General features: G+C 39.6%; 1 protein-coding gene across 4 annotated transcripts in view; it reads right to left on the minus strand.

Annotated features, from left to right (window-relative positions):
* FNIP2 (folliculin interacting protein 2) overlaps positions 1–23,937 on the minus strand; it is a 47,728-nt gene that overhangs the window by 15,349 nt on the left and 8,442 nt on the right. Inside the window, exons 1-9 of one of the 4 annotated variants that reach the window (XM_035546948.2) lie at positions 17,528–18,104; positions 10,742–10,868; positions 7,445–7,576; positions 6,456–6,556; positions 6,302–6,373; positions 5,527–5,627; positions 5,293–5,382; positions 4,084–4,155; positions 3,333–3,462 (exon numbers count right to left, since the gene is read on the minus strand). In XM_035546948.2, coding sequence (XP_035402841.1) covers positions 3,333–3,462; positions 4,084–4,155; positions 5,293–5,382; positions 5,527–5,627; positions 6,302–6,373; positions 6,456–6,556; positions 7,445–7,576; positions 10,742–10,868; positions 17,528–17,712 — 1,010 coding nt within the window. In that variant the 5' untranslated portion in view covers positions 17,713–18,104. Of the gene's footprint in view, positions 1–3,332; positions 3,463–4,083; positions 4,156–5,292; positions 5,383–5,526; positions 5,628–6,301; positions 6,374–6,455; positions 6,557–7,444; positions 7,577–10,741; positions 10,869–17,527; positions 18,105–23,937 lie in introns of those variants that run through there. The other 3 variants (XM_035546957.2, XM_035546965.2, XM_035546970.1) reach the window with 3 other exon arrangements.

The raw sequence follows: 23,937 nt of genomic DNA on the forward strand, positions 1-23,937 counted from the left end.
TTGGATACACCTCTATTTAAAATGCTTTGTTTTCTGCTAAAAAGATTAAAATAGTGGCTGTTTTGTAATCATTACTATTTTCCCAAGCTCTGTTTATTTACTGGAGAGTTCTGCCACATAACTTCTGTAAGTGTTGCCAGCTTTCAGTATTACACATCAATTGATGCTGATCAAGGCTGCTTAGTATCTTCACCAAGTTGGCCTGTGGATCAGAACACACCTGCAGCAACACTACCTGGAGCATGTAGAGTATCCTTCTGAAAACTCAGAAGGACCTTAATTAGTAACAGGCCAACAGACACCTCCTGAAATTCAACAATAATGACCATGCAACTGTATGGCTCAGGTGTTGACTGTTCAGGTGTTGACTGTTCAGGTGTCATCCTACAGAAAAGGCCTTGGCCATCCTGGTGGAGAACAAGATGAACATGAGTCAGTAGTGCACCCAGGCACTGATGAAGACCAAGTACCTGCTGAGGTGACTAGGCAAGAGTCTTCCTAGTCAACAGCTCATTAGACAAATGATCATTCCCCCCTACTGGGAGCTTACGAGGCCACTTTAGAAGAAGTGTGTCCAGTTCTGGAGCAAGGCCAGCAAAGAAATACCAAAAAGGTAAGGAACCCAGATCACATGACAAAAGGAAAGTCTGAAAGTGCTAGGTGTGTTCAGCCTGAAGGGACACCTGATTGCTATCTCTTAATAACCAGTGGGTAGTTACCCAGAAAATAGAAGCAGAGTCTTCCAGGTGAACAGGTTCACTCAACCTTTGGCTGTAAACAAGATGCAGCAGGGGAATTTCTGGTTATAAGTGAAAAAATTTCACAGAAAAAATAAAGCACAAATTGGTTGCCCAGAGAGGTTCTTGAATCCCCCCTCCTTGGAGATTTTCACAACTCAACTATATGTGCTCCAGACCAACCTGATCTAAATTCCATGTTAGTCCTTTGAGTGGGTAACTGAATTAGATGCTACCTACAGGCATCTCCCAGCATAAGGTTTTCTGTCATTATACAAAAGGGTGGCAACCCCCAGCCCCTCTTTATTCCTCCATAAATACTCACACTGCAGTGATAGATATTGATGTTACTGGATTTGCAAAGATATTTTTCTTGCTTAAAGTTTCTGAATTAACTGAAAAACGTCTTAAAGTAGTGTATACAATTTTCTTTTGAAAGCAATATTTTAATTGAATAATGGCTTTCAGTCCATGTTGAGGAACTAGAAGGAGTGAGTGATGAGGAGAGAGCACAGACAAGAAAAAGCTGTAGGAACACAAAACGGACACATTCAGAGCAGCAGCTCAGAGAAAGCTTGCTTCCGGACTTTTCTCATAAATTAAGTCTGCAATATCAGTGAGTGGTAATTAAATGCTTGAAAGCTTTTTGTATCAGAATTATCTTGAAATGAAACCTGTGGCATTTGTAAGCCCCTATGAAGCAATTACCAAGAGGAAAGTCTGAATCCTAAGCTTTCATTCTAAGTTCATTCTAAAAATAAACGCTTTACAGTTTAATTGGTTTAACAAAACTATACACACAAAAGTTTCTCATCATAGAGGTGCAAGTCCAGGAATACAGGAAAAAATAAACAAAACCCCAGCAAAAACAGTTTGTGGGAAACCAGAGTTCAAGACAAAAACACAACCTCATTTGAACTTCAGGAACTTGCATGCAGAGACAAATTCCCAAGGAAGTTTGGAAAGGATGGGTCAGTCAGCATCTAAGAATCATGACAAGTTTTTGTACTGCTTCTCAGGAACAGCATTTGAAGAACTGTGGTCTGCAAGAAAAGCCTTTTCAACAAAGCTACTAATCTAGCTTGGCTGCCAATTGACTACATGAAGTTCCAGCTACACATCTCATTTTCGCTGAGCTACCGGCCTAAGACATTAGTCATGAAAATGGTGGAGTCTTGGCTGTACAAACAGAAGTGCAAACTCTGCTGTCACTGATGTATTCAGCCGGAAACCTACTGTTTCTCCAGCAAGCAATCAGAAAACAAGTATCTGAAGAGGCCATTTGGCTCAGAAAGAACCCCAAACCAAAAGCAGTTCTAAACAGCAGAACTAATAATGCCCTGTTTCCAAGACCTTTCCACAGCACGGATTCTCCCATGAGGAAAAAAGACAAGCTATTCCCTCCAGTGAATTACAAGCCCAGTACAGCTACTTTCCTTTAAACAATTTGTTACATTCATAACACTTCGAAGAACTTTCTAGCTGTCAAAATGCAGATGCTACTTTAATTTGCCTGAAATTATCTTATTTCCTCCTCACTGTTTTAACATTTTCTCACACTTGTCTTATTTATTTAGGAAACTAGACTAGAAAGTACTTCCATTTACTGAAAGCAAAATGTTTACTAACTCATTTTCAACTGTCGGAATGATTTAGAAATCATGACCACTACATAAGTGCAACTGCATGATTCATGTTAAAAATGATTCTGCAAAAATACCCAGGGAAAATGTTCAATTGTTGACACTAGGGAAAGAAGTTGAGACAATTATAACATTTGAAATTAGGCTTATCAAAAATAGAGTGGGTTTTTATTTTTTATTTTTTTTGAAGTAGACCACATATTTCAACTGGCAGTTTCTAAGGTTCTCCAAACTGAAGAAAGTGCAGAGTAACACAGGCCACACAGTACAAATTTCTTGTAGTCCTCCACTAATTCCATACTGTTTCTGGGTGCAGGTGGATGAGTACATATGAGCAGATAAACAAGACCCATTCACTATTTTGCAACTGACAACAGAAAAATTTGCTTGTTAGCTACAAAAGGTCTGCTGCATTCCATGCTTTGTTATGCTACTGAGCTACAAAAGCTAATAAAATTCCAAAACAGAAGCCAAGCTTTTTGATCACAGCCCTTTTTTACTTCCTGTTTCAGCAGAAGTCACATCAGGAACACCCAGTGCTAGCCAAGAGAGTTGTCATGGACTATTACTCCACAATTTCAATAATTGCTCACTAGTCAAGACTTCATCATGGTATAATGTTATTATGGCAGTGGTGCTGTTACAGTCTCTTTCATCTCAACAGGCTGCTCTGCTCCTTCAGAAATAGAGAGGAGTTTAATTTGCTTTTCAGGACGGGGTCTTTAGACAGACTCTACATTCAGTAAGTATGTCAGATCAGGCCTTGTAGCTCACACTCAGCCAAAACTTGATCTTCCCTTATACTGGCAATATTACCTAACATGCACAGAAATCAGAATGAGCTGACAGCATTTACGACAGAATTCGTCCTTTTAAATAAAAGAGGCTTAAACTCTACTTAGCTTAAATTATTGCCAAACAGCTGTTGTAAGCAGAAAGGTGTTGCACTCACCACCTTGGAATTATTCCGTTCTCTAAACTAGTTGTCTGACTTCGGAGCCAGCGACGTTGATAGCTGCTAGAAGATGATGATGAAGAGCTTGGAGATGGAAAAGGAGTGACCAGAAGACTGCTGAGAGATGCTATCAAAAAAGGAAAAAAATACACACATACTGAGTGCCAGTCAAATGCTTTTCTTTATACTCTGACTGGGAACAAATTCACATAAACATTGTTCTTGCTTGCTGCTCTTTGTAAGAGAATTAGAGCAGTTTTCATGTAACTTGCTTGCAACAGGAGGCACAATTATTTTAAAAAATTCTTCTTGCCATAGAGTATTATTTTCTTATAAAGACAGGGATCTTTCCTCCTAGAACACATTAGAAGTCATCTTATTCTCATTAAAAGCATTCTGCCATACGATGTGTTTGCTCTCTCATTACACTAGATATACCTCTTGGTCTCTTGACCTTCTTTTTCTACTCAGTGCAAACACCTCTTCTCTTCCCTTGCTATAGGTAAAGGACCCACCAGTTCTTCCTCCATCTTATAGATCGGTAAAAAACAAAACAATGACTGTAAACAAGGAGTATCACTATAAATATTCTTGCATAGTCTTAGGGCAATAGCAGAAAGAAAACTGCTTAGCAGATGTCAAAGAATTTTGGATTTTTGTCATAAAGGTGCCTAAATTCCACATGATCCGCTGAGTCAAAGAACTGTAACAATTACAAAAGTAGGCAAACAAGAGAAACAGCAGATACCTGACCGAGCAATGCCACTGTCTCTGTCCTCATTTTGTCCTCTGCTGGGCATATCAACAGGTGTACTGTGTGCTAAAACAAACAGATCAGATCAATAGAAAATATTACTTAACTCATTATACTATTTGTCAGCATTTAAAAAAAATGCTTGAGATTAAAGGTCATAAAACACCAAAGTTACATCCTGTACCATTACTCCAAATAAGCAGTGTTGCGTGAGCAGAGGTGGTAGCAAACACTAGGTCTATACTGAATGTCATGTTACTAGAGGAAGTTAGTTACTTGGCCCAATCTAAAGTGTCTCTAAGAAGCTTAAGAATGTGAATACAGTCTACGTTACAAAGTGCATCCGATTTTTGATTATGAGAACTGGTGGTACTACCATCTGTCACCCAACTTTTTTGTTTGCAAGATTATTAATTTACAAAGGTTAAACATTACAACGGAATAGTCAAACATGTCCTTCAAGCTTCTGATTTACTCCCCAAGCAGAGATTTATTATCTACAAAGCTTCATGGTAAGAAACATTCAGCTTATGATGTACTACACTGAAGTGTTAGTAGTGCAGTCACTGAAATTGCAGAGCATGCAAAACTTGCCAAGGCTGTGCCGAAACTGCATTGGTATTCAAGTTCATTTTTTTTTTAATTAACAGAACTAATTAAGCCTAATATCTACCCACCTGCATGGGTCATCAGTATGCCTGTAAAAGGAGACTATGTAAAGCAGTATTAAGTTTTTAAAAATTAAAGAAATTGATATTGTTGAAAAAATTTAATGCCCTTCAGACTTAGCTCAAGAAGTAGTTTTGAAAGGTTTTTTTTTTATTTTTAGAAAATTAGTATGATATAAGAAAAGAAAAAGCTGTATTATCAGCAGTACACCTCCACACTAGCAAGAAATCAGCAAGGCAAGAAACATAACTTCTCTAAGAAATATAAGGGCTCATGTATTATTAAACATACTGCATAAAAATGTTTTTAAAATTAAGCACTGGAATTAGAAACAGAAAATCAACAAAAAGCAATTAATTCAGCCAGTTGTTTGGAAGAAAGATTTTAAGTATAAAGCCACATTTGTCTGTTGTCACTATCTCAGCCCTTTCTATTTCTAGGGAGTAATTGTGTTTCTCTTGTAAGAATTCAGAAGGAGCTGGATTTGTGTGTGCATATGGATGGGTCACACTGTGGTTGGCATTCCACACAAACCTGCAAAGAAAGAAGCACTGCGGATGAGGCGGAGGGGACCTCCTTCAGACACACCCTGCAGCAGTTTGCTGCTACACAGCTGTAACACACCTAGGAAACAAAAGCAATGTAGAGAAAATGCAACGCAAAAAAAATTAAAGGAAAAGATGATGCACAGGAAAAAAATAAAAGAAACCAAACTAAAGGAACAGATGGTGTCACACTTTCAGGAAGACAGAACCTGCAAATATTTACCTAAATTACTTCCACTGCGACAGGTTCCCAAACCATTCTGATTAGAGCTCAGCTTTCCCAAGCTGGAATCTTGGTTGATATATTCAAAGCTATCTTGTAAGCTAAGAAAAGAGAAAAAGGCAGTGTTTCTAACTTGATCAATAGTCATTAGTATTAGCTTGAAGATTACACTCATTTTATGAAAAAATGAAAGCTGAAGATTAACTTTACAATTACATTCAAAGGACCGGTAGGTTTTCTGAAACTAAAAGGAAGGAGTCCCTTTTTTCTATATAAACTCCCTGAGTTGTCGGCTTCTGTATATCACACATGGGATTCAGTTTATTCAAAGTTACCCATTTTTGAGAAGAGAATAGATGCGAAACAGTAACTTTTGCTATTGCTGAAGGAAACAGAAGTGCTCCTTGCAACATATATTGCTGCACTCTTCTGGCAGCTGGAAAGGGTAGATGTTTTGCATGTCCAAAGTACCTAACCTCTGAAGTTTATGGCATGCCTTTGACAAATTAAGGAGCAGAAACTCAGGGAGGTGTGGTGTTTTTTTTTGTTGTTGTTTTTTGAAATATGAATGTCCTGGCTGAGACTTATCAAGTTAACACTTAACTACAACCCAGCCTCCATTTCCAATTTTCTACTAGATCTTTCCACTTCAGCTAAGTCAAATTTCAAAGCAGTGACAGAAGGCCTACGAAAGGAAAAAAAAGGGAAAGACAGAAAGTATTGGAGGAGAACAGGGGTGGGAGGGTATGGAGGGGAAGAAGAGAGATGTTCTTACTTATTGTTGCTTCCACTGAAGCTTCCTACCCTGGCTGAGAAGACTTTACTTATCATCAGTTGTGGGGGAGAGCTGAAAGGATAAACAGTCATTTCAGTGAGTCATCAGTTCCAAGTGCCTGACAGGGGAGCGCATCACAGAAAAGGACACTCACCGTATGTAGTGGATTTTCAAGGTGGAGCCTTTGTAACTCATCGCCACCGAGCCAAACATCATTTCTCCTAGCATGTTGACATCAGAGGCTGGTCTAGTGTACTACACAGACAAGAAGAAAGGAATAGCAAAGTCAGTAATGACTTGACATACTATTTCAACTGAGAATAGTGACATAGTGCTGCATTTTGAACGGAGAATACATTCTGCTTTTCATGTAAACTATGATCCTGTGTGGTTCTGACACACAAAATGCAAGTAAAAGCAAGGACAGCTGGAAGATGTGGTTGGTTTTGCTCAGAGAGACTGCTACAAGCATTAAACTATCTTCGCAATTCAAATTTGTAAGTTCTTTTCTGCCCCTACAGAAAGCTTCTCAGCAGTATGTTTTATTGGAAAATAATTTGTAAAGACTGCATTTCTAAGAATGATCAGACCGATTTCTTCTTATGTTTCAAAAGACTGATCATGAACAACAAATATTGAGGTTATCAGTTCTGAAGGAACTGATTTACCTCCTACTTACATATAATTTTTCTACCACCTTATTCTATAGACACTTCAAATTTTATTTTTTCTAGATGAAATGCTTATGCTTTCACACAGACAGCCAGAGTATCAAAAAATTGTTCCTAGAAATTTCATGTTACAATGAGACATTAGTCCCTTTTATCTACCATGTTCAATAGCTTCTTCAGAACTGAACTGATATGACTGACAGTCATGTTTATAACTAGAAGAGGGAACTGCTTAATGCTTTTGACTTTCAGAGTTGTTAATGCTATTATTTTCTAATGCTTTCAAAGAGGTCAAGATAGCATAAAAGCTTAAGATGTGCCCGTGTATTCTTACTCTGCAACACTTTAAATATAATCAGAAGCTTGAGTTATCTACCCTAACTTGAATATACTAGAATTTTAACTAGTGATTCAGCACATGTAAGTTAAGGCTTCTCAAGTAAGACAAATAAAAGTAAGAAAATAACATTACCTGATACTTCGGTATTTGCTCTTTGATATTTTGCATACAGCTTATCGAGGGGCTATGGGAAGAAATATTGTTCCCATTGCCTGCTTGGCAGTTCTTGACAGAAGTCTTTACAGGAGCATCCTCTGCCATTTTCTGTATCAAAGCAAAGCAATATAATAAGAGCAACCGAAGTAAATAGGAAGATTGTCATCTGTAAAAATACCATGACAAGATTTTTCTTAAAATACAGTTCAGCAACAGAATCAAAAACACTTATTTGGTTCAAAACACATGTATTGATTTTATAAGAAAAAAGGCTAGTATGACAGAGAAAAATACAGAATTACTCTCACATTTGGATCCTCAGACAAGTTTCGACAGTATCACACAGAGTAATTAGTCAGATAAAGTTCTACTGGAAGATCATCCCCAATTGTTACAAACACATGCTCTGCATAAGGTTTGCCAAGGTTTATGTAAACAAATCTTGCCTGTAGGCTGCTTACAAATCAATTTCTGTAACCATTTGCACAATTAGTCAAACCACATATTACTTTTGCTCCCCAACTGATTATCAGATCCTTAACCAGAAGAACAGCCAACAAAATCAAGGAATAAATAATGCATCATTTGAAAGAACTAGTGGGGTATAAAATTCATTAGTTAAACCTGTATAGGAGTTGCAAAAAACAAGCTAATTAATTAAAGTCATCTGGATCTAAGTAAAGTTTACTCTCAAGTCACTACGTTTAACAACATTGTAGAACTGATCAAAGAGATGGAAAGGAGGCCTTGGAAAATATTAATTACATTAATACTATTTATACATCTTTCATTCGAAATGCTGCATTTAACTCATTTAACAAAACTAACCTTCAATGAAGACTGCTTACATAGCCTTAAGACCATCACACGCTATTAAATTTGCTACACATTTAAGAAATTTGAAATCCCTTACTGAACATATACTCAACGTGCATTAATGTAAGCCTTTGTTCCTTTGGCGCACATCAGAACGAAGTACATTTTAACAAATCTTTTTGCACCAGTTTGTACCTCACTGGAAAACATGCACTAGCAGAGTTCAAGCTAAGATAGATTTTAACGTGACCAAGGTAACCGTAGATAACACTTCACAGAAAAGAAAGCAGCAGACAAAAAGAATTTATAATAACCAAGAGGCTAGTGAAACCCAGCCACAGCCAAATTTATGTCCTGTATTTTGGGAAAGGAACTGTAACAGGAAATTAAATTAAAATAAAATCCAATATTCCACAAGACTTTTTTTCAGATAAACACTGAACACTACACTGCAGTAACTGTAGTAAGTTTTAGAATACTCAAATCATGATGACAAGGAGATGAAATAGGCAAAAGGAGGGATGCAGAAAAAGGAAGAGGGAAGAGTGAGACAAAAAGTAGGGATGCAGAAAAAGGAAGAGGGAAGAGTGAGACAAAAAGTAGAACAGATGATCTGTCCTTTTTGTAAGTTTAGAGTACAGTAATGGTAGAACACCCCTGTTGATTTAAAGTAAACCTCCTGGCATAAAAAAAGTCTTGTTCTTCTGTATTTTATCCCATATTTGCACTCCTTTTGTGTGTTTTTTCTTGGCCTACTATTTAACTACTCTTGTCACTGTCATTAGGTGTTTATAATGCACAAGTGTTAGTAGCCACGTTCTTAACAAGCTATTGACAAAAATGCCAAATAAAAAACAGTCAGATACACACCATCTGCAGAAAGAATGGGAGATTAGATTAAAAACACTGAAAAAAATGAGTACATTAAACAAACACATGGTTAAATGGAATGCTAGTTCCCTCAGGTAAATTTAATGCATGTTTCAAAGACAATGTATTTTGAATATTTGATGTGAATAAAACATGTATTATATTCTAGAAGAGTGGATAAACGCACAGTATACACACAAACACCCTTAACTTCAGTTTAAATAGGACACCTTAATAGCAATTCTGTCTTAAATTTGAGTAAGTTCTAGACTTACTGGTAGCATATCATTCACTTAATGTCAATGTTCTCTCTACTCATCATTCAAAGTGCTCTGACTTTTTTTTTTAAAAGGGTACCTAGACTAGCATCTGCTGGGAAAAACAGATCATATCCTTCACAATATGCCATGAAGGAAGTTTTAATCTGTTTTATGCCAGTGCTGCACCATTTCTGATAGGTCATCTTGCAGTTCACCTTTAAAGTGTTAAAGCAAACGGAGTATTTTGAACATTTAAATGGAGCCAGAAACATTTCTTCCACGCATTTTGTCCTCACATGCTGTGTGTTTACAACCAGCTTTAAGACAAAATAAGAACATTGACACTAGGTTTTATGGGGTGGTGGGTGAAGGGATTAACAGATCAGTCTGACCCATTTACCCTTATAAGCTCATAATCAGTCATCAGCTGATGCTGCTCATCAGCCTGACTCATTTGGAACAATTATATATTTGCAGTATGATTGAAATAGTTAGAAATTACTGTAATTTTTTGTCTGTTTTTGAAAGCACCTGCATAAGTAATTTCAACAAGTCACAACTATTTGTATATAGCTAGGGATTCTACAATCATACTGGTCTGCCAGGATAAAACCACTGGTTGTAACAAAGACTTCAGAAAAAAACTTTAAATAATTCAATGCAGAAAAGAAACAGAGCTAGTATGGCAGAAAAAAATATTGTTTTGCTTGTCTTAAATCACCCAAGTTCGCCAGACACATTATTCCACAATGTGTGTGCCTGGAAAACAGAACAAAGAATTTGCATCTTCCCAGTACCTACTCTTGCCTCTATTTGTATCATCAGAAGTTCTGTGGCCATACACTGCCATGTGTTAGTCTTACACACGATGAGGTGGTTAGACAAAATACAGTTGTTTTCATTTACATAAAGCCAACAACTTTACTAATGCAAACACTAAAGGAGGACCACCACATTTAGAGACAAGCTAGACATCACCAGAACAATAGGACTGCCCAAACAGCTAACAACGAAAAAACAATCACATCCAACATTAAAAGGCTAAGGCAGTGCTCAGTTTAAAGGGGTACAGATTGCTTTACTTGAAAGTAAGTCGGGCTTAAGTTGGTTAAGTTCCAATACCATGTTTATATTTAAAAATACCAAACAACAGATTCCAAAGAGTCTAAACACATGTCTAATGCTCTTAGTGCAGCTATCACAGAACACAGAACAAGTGAAAGATCACAAATAAGATTATGAAGTTCACATTGTCATTTGAAAATTCCTGCTTTTGGGAAGGCAAACAGAAGAGTAGTAGGACAAAAGCACAGTTGGCGTTTCATACCTGGATCACAGCTTCATCAATTTTGCGGACTGCTGTGGAGTCAAATAAGACCTGTCTGCCTCTTCTCTCACAGTCTTGGTAAACTATCAGTCGGATTTCTTTCAAATCAAACTCTGAAGAGGACCAGCTGTAGATTATAAGCAAGATATTAAAAACAGTGTGCTCACTTTGCAAGCTTATTTAAGCAAAGCAAAAGGTATTCAGCAAATACATCTTTTACTCAACATTTACAAGAATTGGACTGTAATCGCAGAACTCTGAGAAGGAACTCAAAGGACAGACACAGGCTGGCACAGCCAGACCAAGTTTCATGCACCCGTTTTTCAAAATTTTCCAGAAGAGAAACAAAAAACTGCCTCAGCAATCCGGTGCTTTACTCTTAAATACACTCCCTTCTCTATACAGTCTCGATCACCTTTACTGAAAGTTAGGCATACTGTTTTGTGCAACTCTTAGTGGTAATGAAGAACAATGGATTTCCATCCTCTGCAACAGTCTTTCATAATCTGGGAGGATTACACAGTCTCTCATCCTTCTCTTCTCTAAACAAAACAAAGTGAATTGTTTTCAATCTTTTTACTGTCAATATGAGCTATGATTTCTCCAATATTTAACCATTTTAACCAAAAGACCAAGTATTATTTTTCCTCTTTTTGGAGACGTTCAAGGTTTAAGAGCTATCATAGATTACTGAGACTTGATCTGCAGCAATGATGAAACTCGTTTAGTAGATGAAACCAAGACACTTAGGTCAGAAATGAGGAGACATTTCTTCTCAGAAAGAGCAGTCAGGCATTGGGACGGGTTGCCCAGGGAGGTGGTGGAGTCACCGTCCCTGGCGGTGTTCAAGGAAAGGTTGGACCTGGTGCTTAGGGACATGGCTTAGTGGGTGACGGTGGTGGTAGGGGGATGGTTGGACCAGATGATCTGAGAGGTCTTTTCCAACCCTAATGATTCTGTGATTCTATTGTTGAGATTGTAGCTGAAGTAAAAGGAGTCTCTGAACCTAGAACCTGCCTGCTCCTCAGAGACACGCCGTGACACACGACTTGCCTCCTCAAGCTACCACACGAAGCTGAAGAGCATGACTGATCACGGCTGCAGAGGCACGAGATTCTTTCCTAATTCCCAAGAGAGCTGGCATACATGTTGGAGCATGGAGGCTTGCTTAGCCTCAGATTCAGCTACAGAAGATGTTTTTCATACTCTGTAGCTGACAAGCTGGAATTAATAGCAGAAACTAATACTGTGTAAAGCACTGCCCCACAGCTCTGGTGGTAACCTGGTGCTCAGTCATATTGCCTCATCCCTGACCTGGATAGACCATATCCAGGGGTAAGAGTACAACTGTTATTAATAGCTGTTGGTTTAACAAATTGCATAACAGACTTCAGTCAAGGCTACACTGATCTCCCACCCAAAAGGATGTTTCACATTGGAATTTTCCTAAACTATGCCTTACAGAGAGGGAAGGTGGAGCATTGAGGGGAGAGCACAAAAATTCTGTACAGCTGGAAGATGAGAATTTCTGAAGCTATTTCTTTTATGCTGTGCTCCAACAGCCACAAATAAATAACAAGGTAAATGTCATCAGCTCCTGCTAGTCAGCAAGGTAACCATGGGCAACACTCAGACTTGCAAAGTCAGTACAAGTCAAGCTGGCATAATTTCTTCTTTGTACTTCCTCTTGAATTTCAGAGATCAATCCCCCTTTCTACATAGTTAGGAAGAAATACAAGGCTAATGAAGCATCTTTTTCCAAGGCTGAAGTACCTCAATCTGCAAGATTTTACTCTAGTTTTAAATACCTTTGGAAAGAATAAGCCTGATCCTTATCTCCACTTGAAGTGCTCTGATGCAAGTACACTCTATGTACATAACATGTAAGGGCCCAGCACCCAAAGCTGGATCAGGGAACACTGCTAAAGGCTGTTTTGCCATCAACAGTGAGGAAACTCATTGATGCATTTGTAGCATGCTGGCTCAAAAACACCGCGAGTGCCAGACACTTCTTTTCAAGTTTCCCCTTTCAAAGGGAATCACAGCATTAAGGTAACCTGCGTGAGACCAGACCTGATACCACTGCTGATACTGCCCAAAGATCCTACACACCTCGCATCCACAAAGAGCTGTGAGAACACTGTTTTACAAGTCGGGTAGTAGTTTCTCAACCCACTGCCTATGCAACACTATTACAAAATTCAGTTATACAGACTGCAAGAAAGTCAGAGCCATCAATAGGCTTCACGCTGGTCTACCTCATGAACTGGATACTCTTTTCTGTACCATATACTCTGATATCTCTTCAGATACACAGTTGATTTACTTGTACACTTTTTGCAGCAGACAGCACCACAGTCATACCTGAAGTAACCTGCTGCTTTATTAAAACGGCCTGCAGATCAACCTTCCAAAGGAAGGGTACATCATTACATCCTTAATTTAAAGGGTTAAGCTTTTTTAAAAAAAAAAAAAAAAACCACCACACAAACCTCCAGGACTGGCTCAATAGAGTCAGGAGTTCAGACCACAGGACTGAAAGTCTAAACTGAAAAAGATTCATTCGTTTCAGGCACAGATTTTGCCAACACCGCCCTGTACCCAGCCACCAATGCTAAAAGCACACTTGATACTTGTCTTGCAAGAATTCAGGTTTCTTTATGAACAGGTGAGCTCCCATGCTCTGCACTAAAGCAAAATTCACATTTGTGCTGTGCCCACTTCAGACTAAGAAGTGAGCAGGGTTCTTCTATAACAGATCCCGAAGCAGCAGCCGGTTCACCAGCCTGCTCAAGTGCCTTTTCCACGGGGCACAGGCCATGAAGCACTTATCTCTATAAGGATCTCTACAATCTTTCAGAACTTTAAACACGTTCTAGTACCAGACAGCAACCAGCATAAAACATATCAGAGCTTTATGGGACTAACAGAGCAATCTAGGGAAATAACTTCAGATAATGCTTCTTGCAGTACTAACCAAATATCATACAGCATTTCAGTGAAGTCTTTGCTTCCAGGCTTTGCACTGCACAAACCAGAGATGCAGTCCTTGCAGCAGTCTTACACATTACAGAAACTCTCCATCCTACTAAAATGTCATTTGATAAGATCAGGCATACCCACAGGCAAGCTATACAGGCATACAACTGCATGGGCTCATTACCTCAACGTGGAAGCTAGCACCAGGCACAAGACTAGTCAGATGACCGGGATTATTCCCTCCCCTACACAGAAGCTGATGAGCAGACTGATTACAGTCCTTCCACCCTTTATAGCTTAAGCCAGCTTGTATAACATACAGCCCCTGAAACAGGGACAGCATTTTCAACCACTTCCTAAAAACAGCGTTGAAGAATACAGATGGCACACGGACTCATTGGTCAGCTCTGATTTCATGCATATAAAAGCCAAAACCCCAAGACCATTACTTATCTTTAAATTAGCTTCTTGCTTATTTAGCAATGCTGAAAGACATGCTGCTGTTTGTTTCTTCACATGACCTCTTATAAAGAGGTAAGATTCTTTTTATGCAAAATATCTGTTCATGGAAAACAAAGCACACCTCTGCATTGCAGAGTTAAACATCTAAAGGAATGTTAAGCTATAAAACCCTGTCACTTTCGCATCAATTGTTTCTAAAAAAAAAAACAGACCAAAATATCCAAAATAAGCACAGATATTTCAGCCTGCTTTTTCTATGGTAAAAAGGCTCCTACACTCACAGGCAATTTGTATACATGTATGTTCACCTTGACTAATTATTTACTGATTCATTAATCAACTTCAACCACCAAGCTTGACCAAAGGACATACATTTCTAAGCATTTCACAAAAATAAATAGTGAAGGAAAAAACAGACTTCCCCTCCCGCTCCAAAGCTACAATATAAGCTAACATTAACTTCAAGGCCACAAAAATTCTCGTGATGCATTTGTGAAGGACAGGTAGAAGGCGGGGAAAGATTCTGGAAGTGTTACATGAAAGACTGACACCAAGGCTTGCACATGATTAAGTTTTCCATTTTTCATTGACAAATGCAAGCTATAACAATAGCTGCATTAGTTCTTCTGATTTTAGACTAGAAAGCCTTCAACACGTTTACAAAAAGCCCCTTGCTCCCTGGCTGCAGCACACTATGAGTCGATTCTGTGTCCAGTTACTAATATTTAATTTTAAGCCCGTGAGAAGTGGCTTTTCAGCTTTTCACCACTACTTCCAACACTCCGACTTCATGTCTTAAAACTTATATTTATTTGGTAAAACCTAAACTTGCACACTTGTTCCCTTCTCTAAAATGGCTCACCTAGCCATGTGTTAAATACCAAAGAAAATTATGTGAAACTTCTGTAATAGGAGTAGTTTTACATATACATCTACTAAGGAAAGCATCACTTACCGTGAAGCAAGTTAATTCCCAGTGTATCCTTCACACTTTATATGAATCCTTAGCAAGAATAAACGTGATACAACCCACTACCTTTGGATAACTGCTGCTGCTTCTCTCACATTTAAAAAAGCCTCCAAAAAAGTTTTTACTAAACACTAACTGAAACATCACCTGCCTCAGCCCTGTTTATATGCAAGTAGAACAAGAAAAAATTTATAAGAAATTTTCAATCCCTGCTAGAAAACTACTTTGTAAAACAAAGCCAAAAACTTGTGCACCAAGACAATTTGTGTTCTGTGCTGAAAGAATTCTTACTGCTAAGTGACTCAAAGTAAATGTTACCAATACAATGAACAAAATAGTGGTTTTTTTTGAAGCCACCTGAGTGCCAAGGTACTGCAAAATGTTAAAAAGGAGTACTGGTAAAAGTATGCTCTAGAAAAGAAAGAAAGCGAGGAGACTGATGCCTAAGTGAAGTGGGTCACTTTGGCTTACAAACCATGTATCATGTTAGGTCCTGTATATTCTTAACAATTTGCTGAAATCAGTAAACAAACGTGAGCTTGTGCATGTGTTCCTATTTCAGATTGAACATGGCTATTTTGACTGAACAGTTTTCTTTATCACAGCAATAAAAGCCCCACACAGCCTTCCTCCCCTTTTTCTAACTGCGTGACCTTTCCTATTATTCACGTGTCAGCTCTGGTACTTGCTGGACCCTTCTGCAAACTGGCCAAGTTCTCCATAACAGCAGACATTTGTCACAGCAAAAGAAAGTGGCTCAGAAATGTAGCTAGAAAAAGGAAGAAGCAGAAGGCAGCAGGACCTCCACCTCTTGGTGGCAGCATGAGTTATGCTAACTCACTTCACCCACGGAGCTATACACCTTTAGGTAAAGGGCACAAAGAAAACATTCCCTATCCATTTCAAGTAAGTATTGAGGCTAGTTAGAATGTTAATTGGGTTTTCTTGTTCCAAGTCAGTTTTCTGTCTGCTTAGTGAGCTGAACTGACTCCCTAAGGGAAGCCAGCAGGTTTGGAACAACCAGAGCCAGCACAAGGGGAAAAGGACAAGAGCATGTTGCCAGAAAGCAAAGGAAGAGGCAACGTGACTACCCCCTTCAGCATCAGCAGTCTGAACAGTTCAGCTTGTCTCAGCTCACCTTTGGAGGGGATCTTGCTATGTTCATACAACAAAAAACAGTTTTTCTGTACCTGGAACAGGTCTGTTAGATATATACAACAGTATTTATAACTTTTTTTGTAAGAAAGACACAAAAGTCATAAATAGCTAAAAGATACCCTACCAGGGTTTCTCCTCAGATTCCAGATTAAGTCTAAATTTGCTTTATTTCTCCTCAGGTGGCATATAAATCACTGACCTTGAGCTTGTTCAGCATTTCTTCCATTACAGATATGCGACACCGAGGCAAGGAGATCTCTCTCACTTAGGGGAAAGCAGAATTGTTTGTTTCTGTAAGGGAGCCACAAAAGCTTGCCCCATTCTGCCTTGAATCAGTATTTTCAGTTAATACAGATCTCTTAACCCTTACATTGACAAAGAAAGCTTCTGGTTCACCTTTATAACAACCAGCATGCACACAATAACTGAAATGTGACCTATTTATTTATATTTGAAGACTACTTGAGCTGACCTTAGAACATTTTAGAAAGTGACTAATCACTGCTTCAGCGCAACCACCACAGGCTAGAGAAATAAAGAGCCTGAAATCTATGCATCATTTAGCTGTGTTTTAAATAGGCAATACCGAGCACAGAATATTTATTCTGATATCCTTTATGATAATTTGGAAAAGACTACCCTGAACCATGTTTTCACACAGTTACATAGCAGCAGGCTCAAACGCTGGAGACACGCCGGCACACACCTGAAAAAGGCACAACAAAAGCAGCTGAAGAAACAACACTCACACTCCAGATTACTTTGATGTAATGCTTAACCTAGAGATCAGTTAGAAGGGAAGCAGAGTCGCCCCCTCCACTCCTCCCTCACTCCACAGCATTCCCTCCTGCCTTCTCTGCAAATTGGTACTACTTGACCCAATAATGCAGAAGGTGGCAAAAAATTAAAAAGAGGGAAACTAATTAGAAAAAGAAGGTGAGGTTATTTTACCTTAACTGAAAAGAAAGTCAATTATCCTTCAGACCTCAGTTAGCATACACACAAACCTTACACATCAGAGTCAAGAATGTAGATTCGATTTCAAACAACAGGGAAGACTTTCTACAGTATCAGTCACCATCAGCAGCAAGAATGACCTCCTTACAGAGCCTTCCAAACAGGTTAGTTTTCAGGCACGTGGTTACAAACCTAGTATCAAACCAAAATGCTCATCCTCCATCAAAAACTGTATATATCAAAAAAAGTTACTTGCATACCTGTTTTGCAGCAGTCTAGTCACTCTGCTCACACAGCTGACACTTCGGTCTCTCCGAGATTTTCTAATCCTTTCATCCAATTTGGCACAAGGGAGATTACTTCCAAGTGGCACATCGCTGTTCTTTCTTGCTCTTTCTATTTGTCCCCCTGTGCCATTTGTAGCTTTTGGTGTGCCCCCACACATTTTCTTGTGCTACAGATCCTCTTGAAAAAAAAAGCCGAATACCCGCTGAAGTGACACAGCCTCAGGCAGATCTCCTTACTATATAGATCAACCATTAGCAATGGCAATTACTATCAGATTTCTTCCCTACACAGGAACAGTCTGCTGGATTTCTTGCTGGGGGAAAGAGAGGCAAAGAGATCTTCATATATTCTACACGCCATTAAAGCCGAATGGCAGCTGTAGCCAAAGTGCTGCTGCAGTTATCCCATACAGAGGAGCAGACATGACTTTCAAGTTTCAGAAGCCATCATAGACTTGCTCTGGCTGCTGTGAGAGTTTTTCTACCAAGCCTGGCGCAAAGCTGTAGCAGATACAACAGCTAATATTGACTTAAACTGTGTTTGTTTCCTGGTATGTGATTAGGTAGCTGGCAATTATGTAGTCACAAGACCCAACCATATGGCCTCTTAAAAAAAAAAGCATAGTTGCTTTTGCAGTGACTCGCCCTTCGTTGCAAGGTTGTTCTAACACTGGCTACAACACCCTGTTAATGGCTCTCATGTGAGCAAGTGTCATCTGACAACTCCTAGCAACCTCATATGGCTTGGGAGCAAATAAGAATCTGTCATCATTGCCATATGGTTATCAGGGGGAAAAAACCCAACACCGAGAAACACCGGCTATTCTGCTCTGTAATGGTTTTACTTTTAAGGACAAGTGGTATTTACGGTTGGCCGAGAATTTGAAAATATTTTGAAAAGCTTTTAAAAAGAAGCAAAAAAACAAGAAGTTTGTCACAGACATTACGTTGGTTTATGAGAGTTTACAGTCATGTGCCTATTAAAACAATTTAATGGCAGTACTGGTGGCAAATACCTAATAAAATACTTCTGACCAAGATAATCTAAGTTTTTAAACAGACCTAAGGAACCTCACGTTTTGTTCAGGCTCAGTAAGTCTGCAGGAGAACAAAGTCTTCTTTCCCATCCATGCTTAAAAACCCACACAACTTACCCATACACAGCTGCCAATATCTCACCTCTTACATAGATTTTTTTTCTAATCAGTAGTTTTAGACACTATAAGATGACAGCCATAGAGATATTTCCCTTCCAGATTAAAAAGGGAAAATAACTTCACTAATGGCCACCCAGAAACACAGCAGCAGTCAGACAACAGGAAGATTTCAAAACCCAGTGCCACATGCTACCTGCTAAATAGCACAGCATCCTCCTCAGGAAAATTTTGTCATCTCTGTAAACCACAACCTCTAAACCCTGGACAAAAGACAAGTGGACAACTAGAGCATGGTAACACAACAACCTGCTCAGCCACAGAGGAAAGCAGCAAAAAACAAAACTGTTTCAATCCCTAGAGTAGTGACAAAAGCTAGATCACAATTGCTCCTCTTCCCAAATGAGGGAAACAGGCGAAAAGCTTTGGTCTGTTCTCAGGTTATTCAAACGATTTAGCAGAGGGTGACTCCTCCTCACCTCACTGAGGGCTGCTTTCAGCAGCAGTGTTCCTATTCGTCCCTGAAGCATGAATGAGCCAAGCAATGGATGGCCAGTTTACTGCACTTACACTAGGACCAGCAGTTGACAGCATTCACTTGTCCTATGCTTTCCCCACACAGAAAGGAAAGAAAGTTCTGAAACATTCAGTTAAATATGGGATTCATGTCAGAAACTAAAACTAGGAACACCTGAAAGCCTACTGAATAGCTGGTGGGCTTCACAAAAATACTTCATCTGTAGAATACTATAAATCCTAAAACACTTGAGGAATTAGGATTGAAAATACACAAAACAGTTTCTGAAAAGTAAAAACAAAAATGGAAAATCATACATGGAAAACACCTTGAGTCCAAGGAGCAGATTACTGTAGAAAATAGAAGAAAGTGTCCTGCCCTCCAGAAATAATCCTCTGGGAAGCAGAGTTAAATCATTCTTTTTCTAGGCTACGTGACAGCACATCACCTGCTCTGTTTGTAGGTCATTTCCTGCCCTTCATCTCTGCTCTTCAGACAATTGCATAAATGACTCCAACCTGAGTTAACACTTCAGTGAGAGAATTTGGGGGGGGGGGAATATATATGATGGGAGTTACCTAATTAAGACTTTTTTTTGTGTAAGTTACAGCTATAACAAAATCTATACACTGTTTTCAAATCTAGTAGTATATTTGCAAAATCTCCAGTAAGGTTTTGTTTTCCAAATATCTTTTAGAAATAGTCTACAGAAACAGAGGAAAACAAAGTTTGAATCATACCTGCTGTTTCAGTGAGAATTTGTTTTAGTGAAACACACACTTAGCAAAACAGATACAGAAAAAAAAAACCCACAACCCAGACATTCAGGATGAGTGCCAAAGCATATTTATAGGTAAAGTAGATTCTATTTTGGATTGCTTAACGACGAATTTCCCTCTTCTGGCCTGTTAAATAGATTCCACAGAAGATGTGGGTTCCCTTCCTCGCTCTCCCCCAAACGAGCCCGACATTGCTCCTCCTCTTTTTACAGCCTTGGATTTGGAAGAGTTGTGCTGATGCCACGCCGCATTCTTTTTCCACAATCATTTGAAGTAGTCCTAATATGGTAAAGCACTACTTAACCTTAGATGAACCACCTTGTTCCAGCATGATACATAGTTAGTTTCACACACGTTAGGCTGGATATATGGCAGGTTAGTCATGCAACAAGTGAAGGAACATGTCATTTGCAGTACTTCTCCCTCAGTTTGGGTTTTCCTGTCAAAAGAGTTGCGGTGGAGAAAAACGCTTCTCAGTATTAGATCACTGTACAGAAATGTTACCTTTTTAAAAATAATTACCTATGTTACTGGATGAAAAGGAACACAACATTGGGGGTCCTTGTTCACTGCAAACACAGCACTCCCCAGACTGCCTACTTTGTGAAGGACAACTCACTGAATTTCTGCAAGGTCACAATCGTTTTTCATCATCTTCATTGCTACAAGGCAGTATTGTCACATACACACAAAAAAGTGACCATGAAATGCACACACACCTGATAGAGGCCAACAAGCAGTTCTACACCAAGTTAAAGTCGCGATAAATTGCACGCCTCAGCTTTTCACAGCCACCAAGAACTGCTTATTAGAGCAGCGTGTCGGAACCCAGCCAGCTTCCCTAAGTTCGGACTCACTGTTCAGTGGCTGTTAGTCAGAAGTTTGGGAACTAGGTTTCGTACAACGTCTCAGTGATAATGTTTCAAAAGAAAAACAAACCCAGAAACAAAAAAAAAAAAACAACGTATTTGAGGTAGAACCACATACAGCACAGGACAGTGTTTCCAGCTGCTAGCCCCCAAAATGGAATTCCTTGCCAGCAACGTGAAAGGGCTCAAGCCCAGCAATTGCACGTATTTGTGTTTTACCATTAAGAAAAGTGTCTTTTTCCTTGAACTAGGACTTCAAACCTGGAGACAATTAAAACACACAAAAAGGTTAGCTCCTACATCCATAGCAGTCTTTTTCTCTATATAGAGATCCCCACTCAGTCCTAACCGGCTTTCCCTCCTCTTCCCTCCCACCACCCTCCACAGCCCCCAGTAGTTTCCAGCAGCCAGGAGATCTCAGTTCATCAAAACCGAGTCAAATATTTTGCACAAGTTGTTTTACAGCAGCCATCTCGATCATTTCGAACAAGCCAGCCTTCCGTTCTTTATTTAACCTTCCTTAGGCTTTTTCTGTTTTCTCTTTTTAGAGAAACCTCCGTCGCTGGAGCCAAAGGGGCCGAGCCAAGCGGCAGCAGCCTGCCGGGAGCACGGGCGGTTGCAGCATCCCCGGGGAGCGCAGGGGAGGGAGCAGGCCCACCTCAGCTCACCTCAGCCCAGCCCAGCCCCTCTTGCACCGCGCGCCAGGCCGGGGCTGAGGCATCATTCCCGTGTCACTTGTTCCAGCAGCGCCATGTGACTGGGCCGGCGTCCAGGAACACAGCTACTAAATACAGACACTGCCAAGGCACGTCGGAGAACTGCCTCTGCCAGAAAGCGAGATGAATAGAAGGCTCCTATCCTACCAGCTCCTACCTATCTATACCTTCGCCCCCTCCTCTGGAGCAGGAGGGAGGAGAACTACACGCTGCACATGGGAGGAAGAGCTTTGAGCAGCAGTGCAGGGCACAATCTGGTATTTGCAGCACCACACCAGCTCCTGTTGCACTTCGGGGCTGTGTGAAAGCACTGACTGAGCTCAGCACTTAGTATCTCCTACGTAAACGAGCAGGCCAGCACAGACACCACCACCACACCTTACGGGCGGCATCCTGAGGCATGGGTTTGGTTGCCTGCTCTTTCCTGTTCCTTTGCCGTCTTCTGTAACACCCCCTCTTTTTTTTTTCCTAAGTCTGTGTGCAGCTTTCAAGCCCTTGTTCAAAGGAGTAATTTTAGAATATGAAAATAAAACAACTAAGAAACAATATTGCTCATTAGACATAAATAAATACATGTTAATGCCAACTGATACAGAGATGAACAACACTGTTTAGCATTCCAAAATTTTACTAGTTAGCTGAACAGTAGCTTTGATATAAAACACAAACACCTTCAACTCTAAGTAACTAAAAATGCTCACCTATTAAACCAAAACATTGCCTTTACAGATTTCTTCCACTTCTGCTAAAAAACCACTCCAATTACAGGAGTGCTCTAGTACCCTTGAGAAGACACGGCATTCTCTCGGGCTTTACAGGGCTGTGGAAGGCACCTGTAATCCCCTCCTCGCCCTCGCTCGGAGCACGCCCTCCCACCTCACTAGAGAACGCTCTCGAGCAGAGCTGGGAGCAAGCACCACAGACGCTCGCCCTCCTGCCAAGGGAAATTGCTTCAGAAGGGCTTGGTTTCAACTAACCCCAAAGTGAATTTTCAGCCGCATGATCTCACCAAACAAAGTTTACCCGCTTCTAGGTGCATGCTCCCAAATTCAAGGTGCTGTTTAGAATATAGCTCAGTAACAAAGCTATATCATCAGATTTTTAAATTATTGACATCCAACTTTTTTTTTATTCAGCATATGGCTTTAAGATTTTGATTTTTCAGTTTTATTAACACTTGTAATGTATAAGACCAACAATAGCAGGTGTGGTGCTCCAGCAGTGCTGAGAGCAGAAGCGACCTGATTTTTTTGATCAGCTGTCAAAACATTGCCGAGCCTCTGTAAGTAGTTAGGTTAAAATGTTGAAAGAGAAAGACTTTTTTTGAAAAAGAGAATGAAGAAATGACTGAAAAGTTAACCTGCAATAATGGGAAAGGAATGAATTCAAACAAAGTATGTTGAGTATTTATGAAAGTTGCCTGATTTACCCACCTGGCAGGAATGTGGGAAAGAACACACACCCCAGAAGCCATACTTGACCACCCAAAAGTTGCAATAGCATGAACAGCAAAGTCCATCGTCTCTGTGTAGATGAATGCCAGGAAATCCTGACTTAGATTGAATGAAGTGATAACACAGACGGATATAACGTCAACTCCGGCATTTTTCACTAGTTATAGCCAAAAATATGTTTTTTGTTCTTGCTGTTATGATAATTCATCTAATCCAACCGAAACACTTTCCTTAACCCTCTATTGCAGACAGTTGAAAGTAGCTTTGCAGCACTGAGTCTTGAAGGTTTACATGTATTTATTTTCAAATTTCACTGCAAAGCGAAGGAGATGCCACATCTTAGAACCCTGTTCAGGGTAGTTGAATCACTCATACCGTAACACCTTCTCAATGAAACTGAGAGACAAAAACAACCAAACCACACTTCAGCCACCGCCTGGCAAGGCCAAACCTAGCCTTACTGCAAGGCACCTTGCAAGAGACTTACGTTTTGTTTACCACTGATTGCATAGGACTTTGAATGTATAAATAGTCATTAAGTTATGAAATAGCCTCTTGCTTAAAGTACGCCAACCGCTTTAACTACTTGCGTAGGTTCCTAAACATTTTCTCAAAAAAAAAAAGTATTAGATTTAAAAGTTTATTCAGTGAGATTTATAAATAATCTGAGTTGTTCATGCTCAGTAACATGCTAAAATATAGCTGGCAAGTGGTAGTCTTTGTCAGCCATGAAATATCTAGACCAAGATCAAAAAACACAAAAGAGCCAGGTGCAACCTTGCCATGCAATAGGAACACGCTTTACGCATTTGAAGCAAGATTTCATGATAGAAACCAACTAACTTCTCAGATACCAGCAAACTTATGTAGCAATTGTTTATTTAGACAGATTAA

Source organism: Cygnus atratus, chromosome 4 (assembly GCF_013377495.2).
Source record: "Cygnus atratus isolate AKBS03 ecotype Queensland, Australia chromosome 4, CAtr_DNAZoo_HiC_assembly, whole genome shotgun sequence".
In the NCBI taxonomy this organism is placed as follows: domain Eukaryota; kingdom Metazoa; phylum Chordata; class Aves; order Anseriformes; family Anatidae; genus Cygnus; species Cygnus atratus.